Here is a 16,752-nt window from a genome sequence, read left to right as displayed (position 1 = left end):
GGTCAGATCGAGACCATCCTGGCCAACATGGTTAAACCCCATCTCTACTAAAAATACAAAAATTAGCTGAGCATGCTGGCACGTGCCTATAATCCCAGCTACTTGGGAGGCTGAGGCAGGGGAGGCTGAGGCAGGAGAATGGCTTGAACCTGGGAGGCAGAGGTTTCAGTGAGCTGAGATCATGCCACTGCACTCTAGCCTGGGCGACAGAGTGAGACTCCATCTAAAAAAATAATAATTATTATTATTGTTGACACCAATTCTACCTAAACTCTTTCAGAAAATAGAAGAGAACATTGCTCGGGTTCCTCCACCCAGGCCCATGCGAAGCTGCCTGCTATGGCTTCCAGTGGGGTCCCGGTGAGTGCTGCTGGCTGGGCTAATGAAACTCTGGAAATACTGGACAACGTGGGAGATTGGCTTCGGGGCATCTACCGCTTTGCCACTGATAGGAATGACTTCCGGAGGAACTTGATACTAAGTTTGGGACTCTTTGCTGCAGGAGTTTGGCTGGCCAGGAACTTGAGTGACATTGACCTCATGGCACCTCAGCCAGGGGTGTAGCCAAGTAGACAAATGGAATCCAGTGCTGAACCCGAATCTTCCAAAAAACAGCCTACAATCTGTGACCACCACCAGATGTGCCCTGATGGCAGCTGAAGTTTGATTCAGATGGGCACTTTTCTTCCCTCTCCCTGCCTAGTTTCCTTTTGGTCCTTGAGTCCACGCAGAGTTCCATTCTCTGGTCAGGAGACAGGCTTAAGCTAAAGTGTTGCCTCTGTTCTATAAAGTTCTGTACATAGTTCCCAAACTTCTGCAGGGGGTGATGGGGGTGATCTTTGCTCTTGTCCTGAGAAATAACAGTGCTGTTTTAACAAACATTTGAAATAAATACCGCACACAAAGGCAAAAAAAAAAAAAAAAAAGAACATTGCTCAATTATTTTAAGTAGTATTTACTATGACACCAAAACCAAAGAAAACACACACAAAACAGAAGAAAACTGCCAACCAATACACATCATAAAGATGCAAAATCCTTAACAAAATATTAGCAAATATAATTAATCAATATATAAGAATTACACAAATGACAAAGTGGGTTTATTCCAAGGATGCATAGCTGATTGATATTTGAAAATTAATCAATGTAGTCTACCATACTAAAAGGCTAAAAAGAAAAAAAAAGAATCATGTCAATTAATTGCAGAAAAACAGCATTTGACAAAATTCAACACCAATTCATAATAAAATTCAGATAAAATAGGCATATGGAGAGAATTTCTTCAATTTGATTAAAAAAAACTGCCAAAAAATTATAGTTAAAACTATAAAGTGCTGGGATTACAGGTGTGAGCCACTGCACCTGGCCTTCTTTCTTTTTTTTTTTTTTTTTTGGTTTTCGAGACAGTCTCAGTCTGCTGCCCTGGACTGCAGTGGCATTGGAATGCAGTGGCGTGATCACGGCTCACTGAAACCTTGACCTCCGTGGGCTCAGGTGATCCTCCTATCTCAGCTTTCTGAGTAGCTGGGCCTATAGGTGCATGCCACCACTCCTGGCTAATTTTTTGTAGATATGGGGTTTTGCCATGTTGCCCAGGCAGGTTTCAAACTCCTGGGCTCAAGTGATTCCTCTGCCTCGGCCTCCCAAAGTGCTAGGATTACAGGCATGAGTCACCATGCCCAGGCCTTGAATGGTTTTACAGTGTTATTCTTATCTGAATATTTGTTGTAAACAACAGGATTTAACCATACAGGAAAGCTTAAATACAAACCTCTGCACATTAACCCTATACACATTTTTCTATGCTGTCACATATTTGAATGTACTGCTTTCAACTTCAAAACAAGCAGTCTTCCCCAGGTCTCCCATCACATTCTGAAATCCTAACTTCTATTACCTAATACAAGGCTACAAATTATGTTCGTTGGGTGGTTGGGAACAAAGCGTGTGCCATAAAAATAAGGCTAATGTGAATGTGTACATCAGTTTGCTAAGTTTTTTGTCACTGGCCTCTTAAATTGTGGTAGCAGCTATTGTTCACGTTGATTTCTATATGTTTGTAGTACAAGGAAGCATTTCTAAAGGACCTTGTTCATTGCTTTGCACAAAATGACCACTTAATATTTGTTGAATGATTTGCTGGCACTATCTCTGGTATTTTTATTTTTATTTATTTATGTATTTATTTTTTATATGGAGTCTCGCTCTGTCACCCAGGCTGAAGTACAGTGGTGTGATCTCGGCTCACTGCAACCTCCCATGTTCAAGCGATTCTTGTGCCTCAGACTTCCTAATTGCTGAGACCACAGGCATGCACCACCACGCCTGGCTAATTTTTTATATATATATTTTTTAGTACAGACAGGGTTTCACCATGTTGGCCAGGCTGGTCTCGAACTCCTGACCTCAAATGATCCACCCTCCTGGGCCTCCCAAAGTGTTGGAATTACAGGCATGAGCCACTGTGACCCGTCTATCTGTGGTATTTTTAGTGTGATATCTAGAACTTCATATACTTTTTTGGATTACTTTTAATTGTATATCTGTATCCAAACTGATGAAATGCTCTTAGAGGTAACTATCTGGAGAAGTGACTTCACTGATGCATTAAAAGAAATAACCGGCATGGAATAAGGATTAAAATATATTAATCCAAAACATTTAAAATTGCATTAATGTTATAATAGCCTAAAGCAAAACTAAGGAATCACATAAAAAATCCCCCACGCTGTTGTCAGTAGTTTACATTGTGCTAGATACTTTCACATGTATATGCATACAACTTCTATTCTGCTTTTAAACTTTGCATTACATATACATTCTTCCATAGTATATGATCTTCATAAAAATAGTTATATGGCTGCATAAAAAACCATGCGGTTGCTGGACCATTATGCTGTTCCCTCATTCCCCTTTTGGTATTAATGGAATATAACAAAGAACATCTTCTGTACGATTATTTGTCAAGAATAGGGCCAGTGAGGTGGCTCAGGTCTGTAATCCCAGCACTTTGGGAGGCCGAGGCGGGCGGATCGCTTGACGTCAGGAGTTGGTGACCAGCCTGGGCAACATGGGAAAACCTAAATGTCTCTACTAAACATGTCTCTACTAAAAATACAAAAATTAGTGGGGCGTAGCGGTGCACACTTTTGGTCCCAGCTAGTCCAGAGGCTCAGGTGGGAGGATCACCTGAACCCGGGAAGTTGAGACTGCGGGGAGCCGTGATCGCACCACTGTAGTCCAGCCTGGATGACAGAGGGAGACCCTGTCCAAAAAAAGAAAAAATATTTCTAGCAGTACAGTTACAAGGTCAAAGGATAAGGCACACATTTTTTTAAAAAAATTTATTTCTCCTCCTGAGATAACGAAATACAGTAGTGTATTAACAACTCTTCACACATTACTCTCCAAGGTTTACCTTGTTAATCCTTTAAGACGTATCATCTCCCTATCCTTGGCTGCACCTGAAAAGAGCGGGAGTCGGCAGGTAACCCTATCTCCTCCACCAGGTGAGTTCCGGATGGAGGTGTCAACTACAAGACTAGGAGCGGAGCACTCCTGGGGTTTTGCTGAAACCATCGGCGTGGGAATGCGGTCTCTTCCCTCGTCTGAAAGACGCTAAGTTCCCGGGAGGCAGCGGACTCGGTTCTAACCTTCCTCGCCCCAGTCTCTAGGAGCGCCCTGCACGCAGTGGGCGTCTAATAAATGCAGTCGGCCCTGTTGGGACAAAAGCTCTCCCTTAAGTGGACCGGACACTAAATCCCTCCAGGTGTCACAGAGCTGCCGCGCCCGCCGCCACTTTGCTCCCTGCCTGCTCCCTCCCCGCGTTCCTCGTGGGACCCTCCGTGGCAACTCGCACCCTTTCTGACAGCCGGTGCCCGCCCGGGGCACCCTGCGCGCGCCCGCCGACCCCGCCCTGGCCCCGCCCCGCCCCGCTGGCCCCGCCCCGCCTGCCGGCCCCGCCTCCCGTCTCCTCCCCGCCCCCCGGAGCAGACGAGTGGCGGCGGCGGCCCGAGGTCCCGGGTCCCTCAGACAAGAGGGCGGGTGGAGGAGGAAGCGGCCGAGCCCAGAGTCCTGCTCCGGCGTCGCCGAGCACCGCCCGCCTCAGCCGACCAGCCCCGTCGGCTACTGGGCCTCGCCGAGACGAGAGGAAGGAAAGGCCGCTGCGCCCGCGAGGAGGCGGCGGGGGCGCGGGCGGAGGCGGCGCGGGCGGCCGCGGCTGCCGCTTTGTTGTGCGGCCCGGGCCGAGGAAGGAGAAGTGGGAGGAGGGGGGAGCTCGGCGTCCCGCTCCCTCCGCGGCTCATGGCGACGACGCTTGGCACATCCGGGACCCTCCGGCCGTGGCGGCCGCGGCGCCGGCTTCTCGGGCCCCAGCCCCGGCCGCTGTGGTGACTCCGCCGCGCCTCGCCGTCGCCCCCGTCCCCGTCCCGCCCGCCGCCCCCGCCGCCGGGGACATGTCTAACCCCGGAGGCCGGAGGAACGGGCCCGTCAAGCTGCGCCTGACAGGTGAGGAGGGGCGGCGGGCCGGGCTGGGCAGCCGCGGGGTGGGCGAGCTGGCGGGGGGTGCCTGTGGCCTTAGGAAGGGCCAGGGTCGCGATCAATGGTGAGTTGGGGGTCGGAGGAGTGGGAAGGCCTAGTTCAGGGAGAGTAATTGGAAAACCACTTGCTCCGGCTTGGACATTCTTTAAAAAGCCGAGGATGACTCGGGGCGGGGGGTGGGGGTGGTCTTTTGTGGAGGGGAGGATACACCGGTTCGCATCGCAGGCGGATTTCAGGTCGGAAAGTCTTGGTCGAGGAGCCCGACGCTGCCTCCCGGGTCTCGGGGAGCAGCCCCTGGGCTACCGCCCAGGTGGGATCGTGAAGGGGATGAAGAGCTCCCGTGGCGAGGATTATTGAATCCGGTTGCTGGCTGCGCGCAGTAAACACTCCTTAAAGATGGAGCGCTTAACGGGAGGGTGTGCGTGTGTGTTCCCGGGTTGTTACCTTGCACACCCACTTATGCCCGCATGAAAAACCTTTACTCCCCGCCGCCGGCCACCGCTGCCGGGGCCACACACCTTGAACTCACGTCTCTCTGAGGAGAGGAGACAGGTTGACTTTTCCGGTGTGCCTGTCTGATTCGACGGCTCGGGCTCATTGTACACTGTGGTTTGGAAGTGTCTGATTGTAGGGTGGCATGTTTGGGGTTGTTCCTTGTAGGCCGCAGAACTCGTGTCTCACTTCTAACTCCCGACCTGCTTTAAAAACACACTTTTTTGGGGGGAGGGAGGGGGTACATTTCTAAGTATGTCCTCATACAAACTTTAGAGCAAACTTTCTGTTACTCTCCCCACCCTCCCCCTTCCTTTTTCTAAATGGAAAAGAATGTCCGGAGGGGTTGTCAGATAGAAGACTACACTTACAAAGTGTTTATGATTCCAGGTGCATGAAATCTTTAATATTACAGGTACGTTTTACTTACAGTGCCATTTTTGGTATTCTTACATGGACATGCCACCCCCATTTTAGGAGCACTTGTATTTGGTTTGAAAAGGAATTGAAATCACGTCGTTATTCTACCTTCACCATTTACCCCTGATAAATTGTCCACGTTTATATTCGGGTGAGTGGTGAGAAAGATAATTTTCCGTAGAGGATTTGTGTGTGCGTGCACGTGTACGAATAAACTGTAATTATGTTTGCCCACACTAGACTTTGAGATTTATTTGGACTAATTTTGTAGTTGAATGCTTGTGTGTCACATCTCAGTCCACTGGCTGAACTTGCTGGGTGAAAACTTGCGGTGAATTTGGTATTTGAGAATTTAGCTTGAATGTATGTTGGCTGCAATTTAAATAATATATTACCTTCATGACAGTTTTCCTTTCCCTAGGGAAAATTGCAAGGAATCATTAACTGAGTGGTTCTTAATGGAAAACCTGGATTGCAGGATACTTGTGTTCTCCCTTCTCCCCCGCTCCCCCCCATTCAGTGTCCTTATATTGGGAGGAGACAATGGAAACCTTTATAGGGGATCTTTGTTGCTTTCGAGTTTATCTGTTGCTGTTGCTATCTGGAGTCAGTGATCGTGGAAAGAACATGTGATCCCAGGTGTGCAGAAAGCATCAGAAATTGGCTGTTTCCATTTACTTTCCTCTGGGCTATATAGATGAGGGAAAAAATAGGGATTTTGATTTTCTTCAAATAAAATTAGTTGAGGTTTTTAGTATGACTCAGTAGATCTTAAAGTGTTTATCTGTGGTTTCCGTACTACCTATGATACGTTATAAAAATTTATAATTAAAGTTTGTTAAGAGGAAAGATTATGCTTATATTTTAGGGGAAGAGGGAATATTGAACTACATTTATAGTGATTTTGTTTCAGGTTTTTCTGAGGAGTTTTAAATACCCTGTGTCCTCTTAATAGTAAAAACAGTTTGAGGTACTCTGAGTTTCTTACAACTGTTTGTCTCTGAATCGTTTTCTCTCAAAATTTGACAAATATTAAAAACATTGTCCTTCCTTCTTTGGTTACAGTGGAGTCTCTTCTGTTTTGCCAGGAAAGTTAACATTTTTTTTTCCATTTTTGTTCATCATTTACAAATTAGATGGTATAGATTTTAGCAAATAGATCTCAAGAGCTGGATTCAATTAGCAGCTTTTTAGGACATAAACATTAAAGGGTTACATGGAAAAGATTGTTTTGACTGACTGGATAAATGACGGGGCTGTGTTTGATGTGCGTCCAGGAATTGGTCTGGAGCTGGTGCCCAACTTCTCAGTCCATCTTGAGAAGCCAAATAAAATATTTAACCTAGGCCTCATTTTGTTTAAAAAAAAAGTTGATTCTTTGTTAAGACCTTAAGAAATGTTTGGCGTACCTTTAGACTAAGTGTTTAACAGTTCATTTAGATCTGGGTTCCCTAATAGAGGAAAAAAAATCACTTAAAAAAAGACAGATCTCACAGTGAATTTATATTTGGTTTACAATACCCTTGGGCTATAAGGTGTTTTAAAATTATTATTCTTTGCTTTGAGTTAATACCATATTAGTATTTTAAATTTATAGAGTACCTTTGATTTCAAGATGTTGTATAAACTTTAGTTAGTTGATAATAACCTTATTGTGGAATTGCCCCTTTACTGAAAGGTATAAACATTTCTTACATGGTGACGCGCGCACACACTCACATACACTCACACATACACACACTCACACACTCACTCATACACTCTCTTTCTGAACAAGAGGAAATATTTGAACCATGAGATCTCTGCCCACAATTGATATTAGACCTTTCCACATATTATTCTTAAAACCACAATCAGTGAACTGTTTGGTATTTGTCAATGCTAAGAAGGTGGGGCTAATTTAATAATTTGATCCCAAATTTTAGATTCCTCAGGCAACTGGGGGTTAGAATCCGATTTCATCCATCAAGCTACTTCTGTTCTTTATGACACATTAACATACGATCATTGAAATGGGCTGTATGGTAACACTATCAACTTCAACTACTATTTCTATAACAAATTTATTACAAAATGTATAATTTCTGTATCATACTTATATGACTATCTGATACAGGCTTTTCTTACAATGGTTTGGATAGAAAAATATTCTTTACAGTAAAAACTTTGGGATAATTTTGTACACCATTATTGTTTCTGAAAACCAAAGGCTAGAAAAAGCAGTTTAGTGTAATTTCTAGTATTTTAAATTCTTGGGTATGGAGAAGTAGAATAACATTACTCCTCCAGAACATTTATTTCAGACCTTTTTATGCATTTAATGTTTTTGTATGCTGCTTCTCATGTTATTAATTTCAAAGTCCTTGGCAATAAGGAGGTTAATCTTGTCTATAATGTAAGGAAATTTAACTTTAAAAATTTCCCTTTAGATATGCTAGCATCTTAATCCTGTTTCACTACATATTTGATCGATTCAAGGCTTTAAAAATTATAGCTTTGTTCTGTTTCACAAGTTTTTAAGTGTGCCTGTACACCATGATGCCTATACACCATGACCATATTTTTTGAGATGGAGTTTCACTCTTGACTGGAGTTCAGTGGCTCAATCTCGGCTCACTGCAACCTCCACCTCCTGGGTTCAAATGATTATCCTGCCTCAGCCTCCCGAGTAGCTGGGATTACAGGCGCCCACCACCGCACCTGGCTAATTTTTTTTGTAGTTTTAGTAGAGACGGGGTTTTGCGACGTTGGCCAGGCTGGTCTCAAATGCCTGACCTCAGGTGATCCACCTGTCTTGGCCTTCCAAAGTGCTGGGATTACAGGTGTGAGGCACTGCACCCGGCCCATGATGACTTTTATATACTACAGGTGTTAGTGATTTGAATGTCTCCAATTCATTTTATTTTCTTGGTTTCTGAGGAGGGAGCCCATGTAGTTCAGCTCCTTCCTTTTCTCTTAAATTCTGTCTTCTAGTCTAACCCTCTTCAGGCAGGCAGTAGAACATGCTAAGGTCCTTTTTGTAGTTTGGTATTCGTAATAAAATCTGTGTATTTTAGTCATCACTTTCACTTTTTTCTTGTTGGTTGAGCTATTACTATCATAACATACTAACATCTCATTTAACATAACTTAGTTTTAAAGATTAATGAAGGGTCATACTTAGGCATACAAGATTTTTATTTTCACCTTTTTTTTTTTTTTTGAGGCAGAGTCTCATTCTGTTGCCCATGCTGGAGTGGAGTGGCAACAGCGTGTGGTGAGCGATCCTGGCTCACTGCAGCCTTGACCACCCAGCTCTGGTGATTTTCCCACGTTGGCTTCCCAACTGGCTGGGATTACAGGTGTGAGCCACCATGCCTGGCCTATTTTAAGCCTTTTTTGTTGTTGTTGTTGAGAGGGAGTCTCGCTCTGTTGCCCAGGCTGGAGTGCAGTGGCCGGATCTCAGCTCACTGCAAGCTCCGCCTCCCGGGTTTACGCCAGTCTTATGCCTCAGCCTTCCAAGTAGCTGGGACTACAGGCGCCCGCCCCCTCGCCCGGCTAGTTTTTTGTATTTTTTTTTTTAGTAGAGACGGGGTTTCACTGTGTTAGCCAGGATGGTCTCGATCTGCTGACCTCATGATCCGCCCGTCTCGGCCTCCCAAAGTGCTGGGATTACAGGCTTGAGCCACCACGCCCGGCCTATTTTAGCCTTTTTTGGTGAGAGTCTTAAAGATGTAGTATGTCCTCCTCTTTTCAAATAGACCATACTTAGTAGAACTTAATGTTTTATTCATGATTCAATATAAAATGAATATAAATTATTGTTTTGTTGTAATATGTAACGTGAGGATCTCATTAGGGCTTGTAGAGAGAAGTATTTCACCCTGGCTAAATGGTGATAGGTCGTTTGTTTAACTTTGTTCTTACTAGTTTTTCTCTTTGTCTTCACTTTTGTTTACTGATACTTTCTTTGTCTAAGAATGCTGAACCCTTGAAATACACCATTGTAATCAGCATTGTACATGTTTCTGTGTGATTGACATGTATTGAAAGTTTAAGTGCCAGATGCTGTGTTAAGTTCATATCTATTACCACTTTTAATTTTCATAGTAGCTCTAAGTAGTAGGAGAAACTGAAAGTTGGAGAAGTACATGTCACAACCAAAGTTGTCTAGAAAGCTTATTACAAGTTTATTAGAATTTGTGTGGAAAAATAAAATTGACACATTCTGTTCACTTGGAATCGCCCTTGCCCCTAGCAATACTTGCCCATCTTTTAAGGCTCAACTCAAAGATTACTGTTATCCCTAGAACCTTCCCTTACCTGAGTTGAACTGTCCTCTGTGACTCTAAGAAACTCTTCTTCTAGTATCAGACCTAACCCACTGATGGGCGTTTATTGTTCCTATGCCTTAAGTGCCATGAAGTTAGGATCCTTGTGTGAGCATGGATTAAGACCTTTTTGGCATTTTATTTAATGAATGCTGGAGAGCTTATAAAGAGTTCAGAATAGTTCTGCATGTGTTCTTTATGGCTAATGCATTGGGTGCGAGTGGCAAGAGGTGAGGCTCTAGACAGGGACCAACCTAGTTAGGACCTTATTGTAGTTTGCCAAGATGTTTATTTTTTTTAAGGTGGTGGGAACCATTGCAGGATTTTAAGCTTTGATATATATGCTGTTTAGACACAATCTGGGAGCAGTATGGAGGCTGGACTGGAATGGGAGCCATGAAGACTGGTTTTAGGATAACTGGTTAAGAAGATTCAACAGCAACAGTCGTTCAGATTTTTTTCTTGTTTGAACATTTATTTCCATATTTTTAATTACAAATAATTACTGTAAACATCTTGGTGTAGGTAACTTTGATTTTTTTAAAAGGATTTTTTTTTTTTTAGGATGCTTCCATAAAAATAGTATTACTGAGGTCAAGTGTGTGGATATTTTTAAGGTTTCGTGTTTAATTTTTCCTTCAGACTGCTTCTTAAAAGAGTTGGGCCTATTTAGAGCAGCAGTAAATAAAGATGTCCCTTTTTACTATTCTGTTATAAGCATTAGCTAATTGCGTTTTAAATTTTTTGCTAATTTTATGGCATGTGCCATTTAAACATTCATGAAGCAGAATATTTTCCTATTTACTAATCATATTTATTTTCATTGACTTGTTTGGCCTTGTCTTAGTTATGTTAGAGCCTTAGTGCTTTTCTTATTGATCTACCTGAGACTTACAAATATATTAATCTGTTGTCATATTTGCTGCAAACATTTCCATGGTGAATTATTTGTCTTTTAATTTTGGTCATTGTTTGGATATGTAGAAATGTGTTATCTTAGGATTCAAAATCTGTCCAACTTTTGTTTTGTTTTTCCTGTTCTATACTTGGAAGGCCTTATTTTTCAAGAAGTTTGATAAATAAGTACTTTATATTTAATGTTTTTTAAAAATGGTTTAATAAACTATTTCCCCTTCAATTGCTATTTCGCCATCTTGTCATTATTTATTAACCAATTCTTCCTTGCCACAGTGATGTAGTATCTTTTCAGTTATGTTAATTATGATTGTCAGATATATCTCTTGTTCAGTGCCATACTGTTTTCATTATTGTAGCTTTATAATTTCATTTAATATTCTCACTAGGCCAGTTTTTTTAAGAGATGGAATCTTGTTCTGTCACTTAGCCTAGAGCATACTGGTGTGATCTTGGCTAACTGGAGCCTCTGACCCCTGGGTCCAAGTGATTCTCTTGCCTCAACCTCCCTAGTAGCTGGGATTACAGGTGTATGCCACCACTCCCAGCTAAATTTTTTTTGGGTTTTTTTTTGGGTGGAGACGGACTTACACAATGTTGATCAGATTGGTCTCAAACTCCTGACCTCAAGTGATCTGCCTGCCTTGGCCTCCCAGTTTTTTTTTTTTTTTTTTTTTTTTTTTTGCTATTTTTATTTTTTTCTTCCACATAAATATTAAACTTGTTAAGCTTAATAAGAAATTTCATTGGAGCCAGGCGTGGTGGCTCACGCTTGTAATCCTTGGACTTTGGGGAGGCTGAGGAAGGTGGATCATCTGAGGTCAGGAGTTCAAGACCAGCCTGGCCAACATGGTGAAACCCTGTCTCTACTAATAATACAAAAATTAGTTGGGCGTGGTGGCACATATTTGTAATCCCAGCTACTGGGGGGGCTGAGTCATGAGAATCGCTTGAACCCAGGAGGTGGAGGTTGCAGGCAAGATCATGCCACTACGCTCCAGCCTGGGCGACAGTGAAACTGTGTCTCAAAAAAAAAGACATTTCATGGGGATTATCATTAGAATTGCTTTACTTTGGGAAAAAGAGATATCTAAGTTTGTGTAGTTTTCTCACCCAGGAGCATGCTATGTTTTTACATTTATTTAAGCTTTGGCCCATATTGCTCAGGATAGTTTTATAATTTTCTTCCTGTGTTTGAATTTAATTTCAGATAATTTATATTTGTGTGATTTACATTGTGTTTTCTAATCCTTGTTATTGCTTGTATTTAGGAATGCAGTTATATGTATTTTTGCTTGATTAGAACAATTATGGCTGGGCGTGGTGGCTCATGCCTGTTATTCCAGCATTTTGGGAGGCCAAGGTGGGAGAATCACTTGAGCCCAGGAGTTCGAGACCAGCCTGGGCAACATAGTGAGACTTCATCTCTATATTTATTAATTTATTATTATTATTTTTTGATACTGAGTTTTGCTCTTGTTGCCTAGGCTGGAGTGCAATGGCACCATCTCGGCTCACTGTAACCTCCACCTCCTGGGTTCAAGCGATTCTCCTGCCTCAGCCTCCCGAGCACCTGGGATTACAGACATGTGCCACTACACCCAGCTAATTTTGTATTTTTAGTAGAGACAGGGTTTCTCCATGTTGGTCAGGCTGGTCTCGAACTCCTGACCTTAGGTGACCCGCCTGCCTCGGTGTCCCAAAGTGCTGGGATTACAGGCATGAGCCACCGCGCCCAGCTGATGGCTAGTTTTTTAGGTATCAGTGTTTGGTACTTGTTACAGTTGAATGTTAACACTTAAAATTTTTCTTTTCTCTTGGATTTCTATCTAACATATAAGTAGTTGAAGAAAGTGAGCAATTTTATTTCATTAAAATTTTTTTAAATATGAGCAATCTTCTGGACAAGATTAGTTTCAGACCGACTGTTTTAGAATAGCTTCTGATGGCGTTGACTACCTTTTTTTAAAACCACATTTGATATTATGTTAAAATGTGTCAAAAGATAATCTTAAGTTTGATTGGCAGTTTGGTTTGGTTTTACACGAAAATTGATAGCAGACATAAAGTTTAAATTTTTAAATAAACCTTGATGATTCATTTTTAGGGAGGAATTACCGCATGCATGATTGCAATCATGCAGTGCTCTTTCCATTTCTTCCCAAAAATTTCCTCTTACCTCTTCATCTCCAGTTGTCTTCTTCAGTACCCGGAACTTGTCAACCACTGATCTGTTTTCGGTCACTATAATTTTGCCTTTTCTAGGATTTTGTGTAAATGGAATCGTACTGTCTGCAGTCTTTTGGGTGAGGCTTCTTTTAGCATGATGCTTTTGAGATCCATCCATGCTGAATATCAGTACTTCATTCCTTTTCATTCCTAAGGAATATTGCATTGTACATCAATTTGTTTATCCGTTTGTAAATATCTGCAGACATTTGTTGTTTCCAGTTTTTGGCCATTACTAATAAACATTTGAGTACATGGCTCTTTGTGAACATGTTTTTCTTGCCCTTGGGTAAATGAGTGGAATTGTTGCATCATACGGAAAGTATGCATTTTAACTTTTAAAAATTCTGGGCGGATTGCTTGAGCCCAGGAGTTTGAGACCAGCCTGGGCAACATGGCAGAACTCTGTCTCTACAAAAAATACAGAAATTGGTCAGGTGTGGTGGCCTGTGCCTGTAGTATCAGCTACCCGAGAAGCTGATGGAGGACTGATTGGGCCTGGGAAGTTAAGGCTGCAGTGATCTGTGCTCACACCACTGCATTCTAGCGTGGGTGACCCTGTCTCAAAAAAAAAAAAAAAAAAAATTTTTTTTTTCAAAGTTGTACCATTTTGCATTTCTACCAGCATTGTATAAGTTTCAGTAGTTCCCCAACCAGCTTTGTATGAGTTTTAGTAGTACCCCATCCTAGTCAGCACTTGGTATTGTCTTTGATTTTAGCCATTCTAATTGGTAGGTACAGATATTTCATTGTACTTTAATTTTTACTTCCTTTATAACCTACAGTTTTAAGCATATTTTAATTAACTTATTTATTGTCCATGTAATCGTGGGTGAATATCCAAATCTTTTGTTCATGTTTTAAAATTGGATTGTTTTCTTGTTGAGTTTTGAGAATTATTTAATTCTGGTTGTAAGCCTTTTATGAGATGTATACTTTGCAAATATTTTCTCCTAGACCATTGCTCCCCCTGCTCCCCTAAAAGGTGTCCCAAAGAGAAGAAGTTTTGAATGCTGATGAAACCTGTTTATCAATTTTTTTCTTTTGTGGTTCATGTTTTTTGAGTCCTAAGTCTTTTTCTAACCCAGAGTTCTAAAGATTTTAGAACTGTGTTTTCTTCCGCATTATTTATAATTTTAACTCATACATTTAAACTTATTTTCAAGTTAATTTTTTAATATGCTATGAAAAGTAAGGGTCATGATTTTCATATGGATATTCCATTTTTGTAGCACTATTTGTTGAAAATACTTTTGTTTCCTCCATTGAATTGTCTTAGCACCTTGGTAGAAAATCAGTTGACAGGCCAGGTGCAGTCGCTCATGCCTATTCTTTGGGAAGCCGAGGCAGGAGGATCACATGAGGTCAGGAGTTCTAGACCAGCCGGGCCAACATGGTGAAACCTCGTCTCTACTAAAAATAAAAAATTAGCCAGGTATGTGGCAGTCGCCTGTAATCCCAGCTACTGGAGAGACTGAGGCAAGAGAATCACTTGAACCCGGGATGTGGAGGTTGCAGTGAGCCGAGATCACGCCACTGCACTCCAGCCTGGGCGACAGAGCATGACTCTGTCTCAAAACAAACAGTCAGTTAACAGTATACATAGAATTCTATTTCTGGACTCTCTTCTGTTTTCTTTATGATTCTACCCTTTAAGTTTATTTTTAACACTATGCTGTCTTGATTACTATAGCTTTAAAATAAAGTAGCTTTCAAACAAATTGAGTCTTTGATTTAGGATCTTGTAATACTTTGGAGCCATTGTTTAATTTGTTCAACCAATAAGTATTTATCAATTTTGATCTGTGACAGATATTATTTTTATTATGTGGTACCATGAATGGAGATACAAGAAATCAGAAAAAGCCTAGATTGGGCCCTGTAGTTTTCCTTTCAGAATTTCTGTTATGAACCTTACATTTCTTAATTATTAGTCTTTTTCATCTCTTACTGATGTGATGAAAGAGGATTGCAACAACCAGGACTTAACAAAATTTACCTGTTTACCAGCAGTCCCCTCAAATCATTTTTGGAAAAGGTAGGATATAAAGAATAAACATATCTAAAATGTGGCCACAGAAAAGAAGGGAGGTGATTGGTGTGTTAGTGTGGGTTGGGTTATGAGTATTTATCATTTTTGCTTGTATTAGTATTTTTGTGACAGGGTCTCTGTCACCCAGCCTGCAGTGTAGTGGCATAATCAGAGCTCACTGCAATCTTGAACTGGGCTCAGATGATCCTCCTGCCTCAGCATTCTGAATAGCTGGGTCTGTAAACATACACCACTGCGCCCAACTAATTTTTTTATTTTTTAAATTTTTTTGTAGACATGGGGCCTCACTGTGTTGTCCAGGCTGGTCTTGAACTCCTGGCCTCAAGTGATCCCCTGCCTTGGCCTTCCAAAGTGCTGGGATTACAGGCCTGAGTCATTGCTGCACCTGGCCTGTTTTTACTTGCATTATTTTATGTGTGTATTTTTTCTTTTCTTTTCTTTTCTTTCTTTTTTTTTTTTTTTTTTTTTTTTTGAGATGGAGTCTTGCCGTCGCCCAGGCTGGAATGCAGTAGCAAGATCTTGGCTCACTGCAACCTCCACCTCCCAGGTTCAAGCAGTTCTCCTGCCTCAGCCCCGCAAGTAGCTGGGACTACAGGCACATGCCACCATGCCCATGTAATTTTTATATTTTTAGTAGAGATAGGGTTTCACCATGTTGACCAGGCTGGTCTTGAACTCCTGACCTCAAATGATCCACCGGCCTCAGCCTCCCAAAGTGCTGGGATTACAGGCGTGAGCCACCACACCCAGCTTTATGTGTATATTTTTTTTCTACAAGGCAAAAGAAAGGAAGAAACTTAATTTTATTGAAATGTAAGCATATGTGTGTGTGTGTATATATATATACACACACAAAAATATATATATTTCTGAGACAGAGCCTTGCTCTGTCACCCAGGCTGGAGTGCAATGGTACGATCTCAGCTCACTGCAACCTCCACTTCCCAGGTTCAAGCGATTCTCCTGCTTCACTTCCCAGGTTCAAGCGATTCTCCTGCTTCACCCTCCCAAGTAGCTGGGATTACAGGTGCCCACCACTACGCCCAGCTAATTTTTGTATTTTTAGTAGGGACGGGGTTTCGCTATGTTGGCCAGGCTGTTCTTGAACTCCTGACCTCAGGTGATCAGCTCATGTTGGCCTCCCAAAGTGCTGGGATTACAAGCAAGAGCCACCGCGCCCAGTCAGCAGATTTTTTTTTTTTTTTAACCACCGTGCATTCCTGGACACCGTCACAAAGCAGAAATCCATAATGTAGATCTTATTTTCTATGTAAGATATACTTAGTAATTTTTTTTTTTTTGAGACACAGTCTCACTCTATTGCCCAGGCTGGAGTTCTGTGGCGTGATCTCTGCTCACTGCAACCTCAGCCTCCCCGGTTCAAGCAGTTCTCCTGTCTCAGTCTCCCCAGTAGCTGGGATTATAGGGGCCTGTCACTCCACCCAGCTAATTTTTTATTTTGAGTAGAGACGAGGTTTCACCATGTTGGTCAGGCTGGTCACGAACTCCTGACCTCAAGTGATCCACCCACCTTGGCCTCCCAAAGTGCTGGGATTACAGGCATGAGCCACCGTACCTGGTCATTTTATGACAGGTAGTTTTATGAGAGGTAGTCAGAATGTTGTAGAGAGTATAGAATTGGAGGCAGAAAATGTGGGTTCATATCCTAGTTATGCCACGTATAAGCTTTTTGCGTCTAAACAAATCACTTATTTTCTCTGTGCTTGTCCCTTTAGTTATAAATGCATGCTTAAAATGACAGTGTTAAAACCAGGTGTGAAAATACCCCCA

General features: G+C 42.1%; 1 protein-coding gene and 1 pseudogene across 2 annotated transcripts in view; both read left to right on the top strand.

The window, feature by feature from the left end:
- The first annotated feature begins 339 nt into the window (after positions 1-339).
- On the top strand, positions 340-915 carry LOC112610033 (annotated as a pseudogene). The gene has a single exon (XR_003116264.1). The product of XR_003116264.1 is annotated as a mitochondrial import receptor subunit TOM6 homolog pseudogene (transcript).
- Positions 916-4,004: 3,089 nt separating this feature from the next.
- SMURF2 (SMAD specific E3 ubiquitin protein ligase 2) overlaps positions 4,005-16,752 on the top strand; it is a 122,505-nt gene continuing 109,757 nt past the window's right edge. Inside the window, exon 1 of the mRNA XM_025363475.1 lies at positions 4,005-4,509. Within this exon, the coding sequence (XP_025219260.1) occupies positions 4,458-4,509 (52 nt within the window). The 5' untranslated portion in view covers positions 4,005-4,457. The remainder of the gene's footprint in view (positions 4,510-16,752) is intronic.

The sequence above is a fragment of the Theropithecus gelada genome, chromosome 16 (assembly GCF_003255815.1).
Source record: "Theropithecus gelada isolate Dixy chromosome 16, Tgel_1.0, whole genome shotgun sequence".
Lineage (NCBI taxonomy): Eukaryota > Metazoa > Chordata > Mammalia > Primates > Cercopithecidae > Theropithecus > Theropithecus gelada.
Note: the sequence above shows the minus strand (reverse complement) of the source record. Positions and strands in the feature narration are given on the sequence as shown.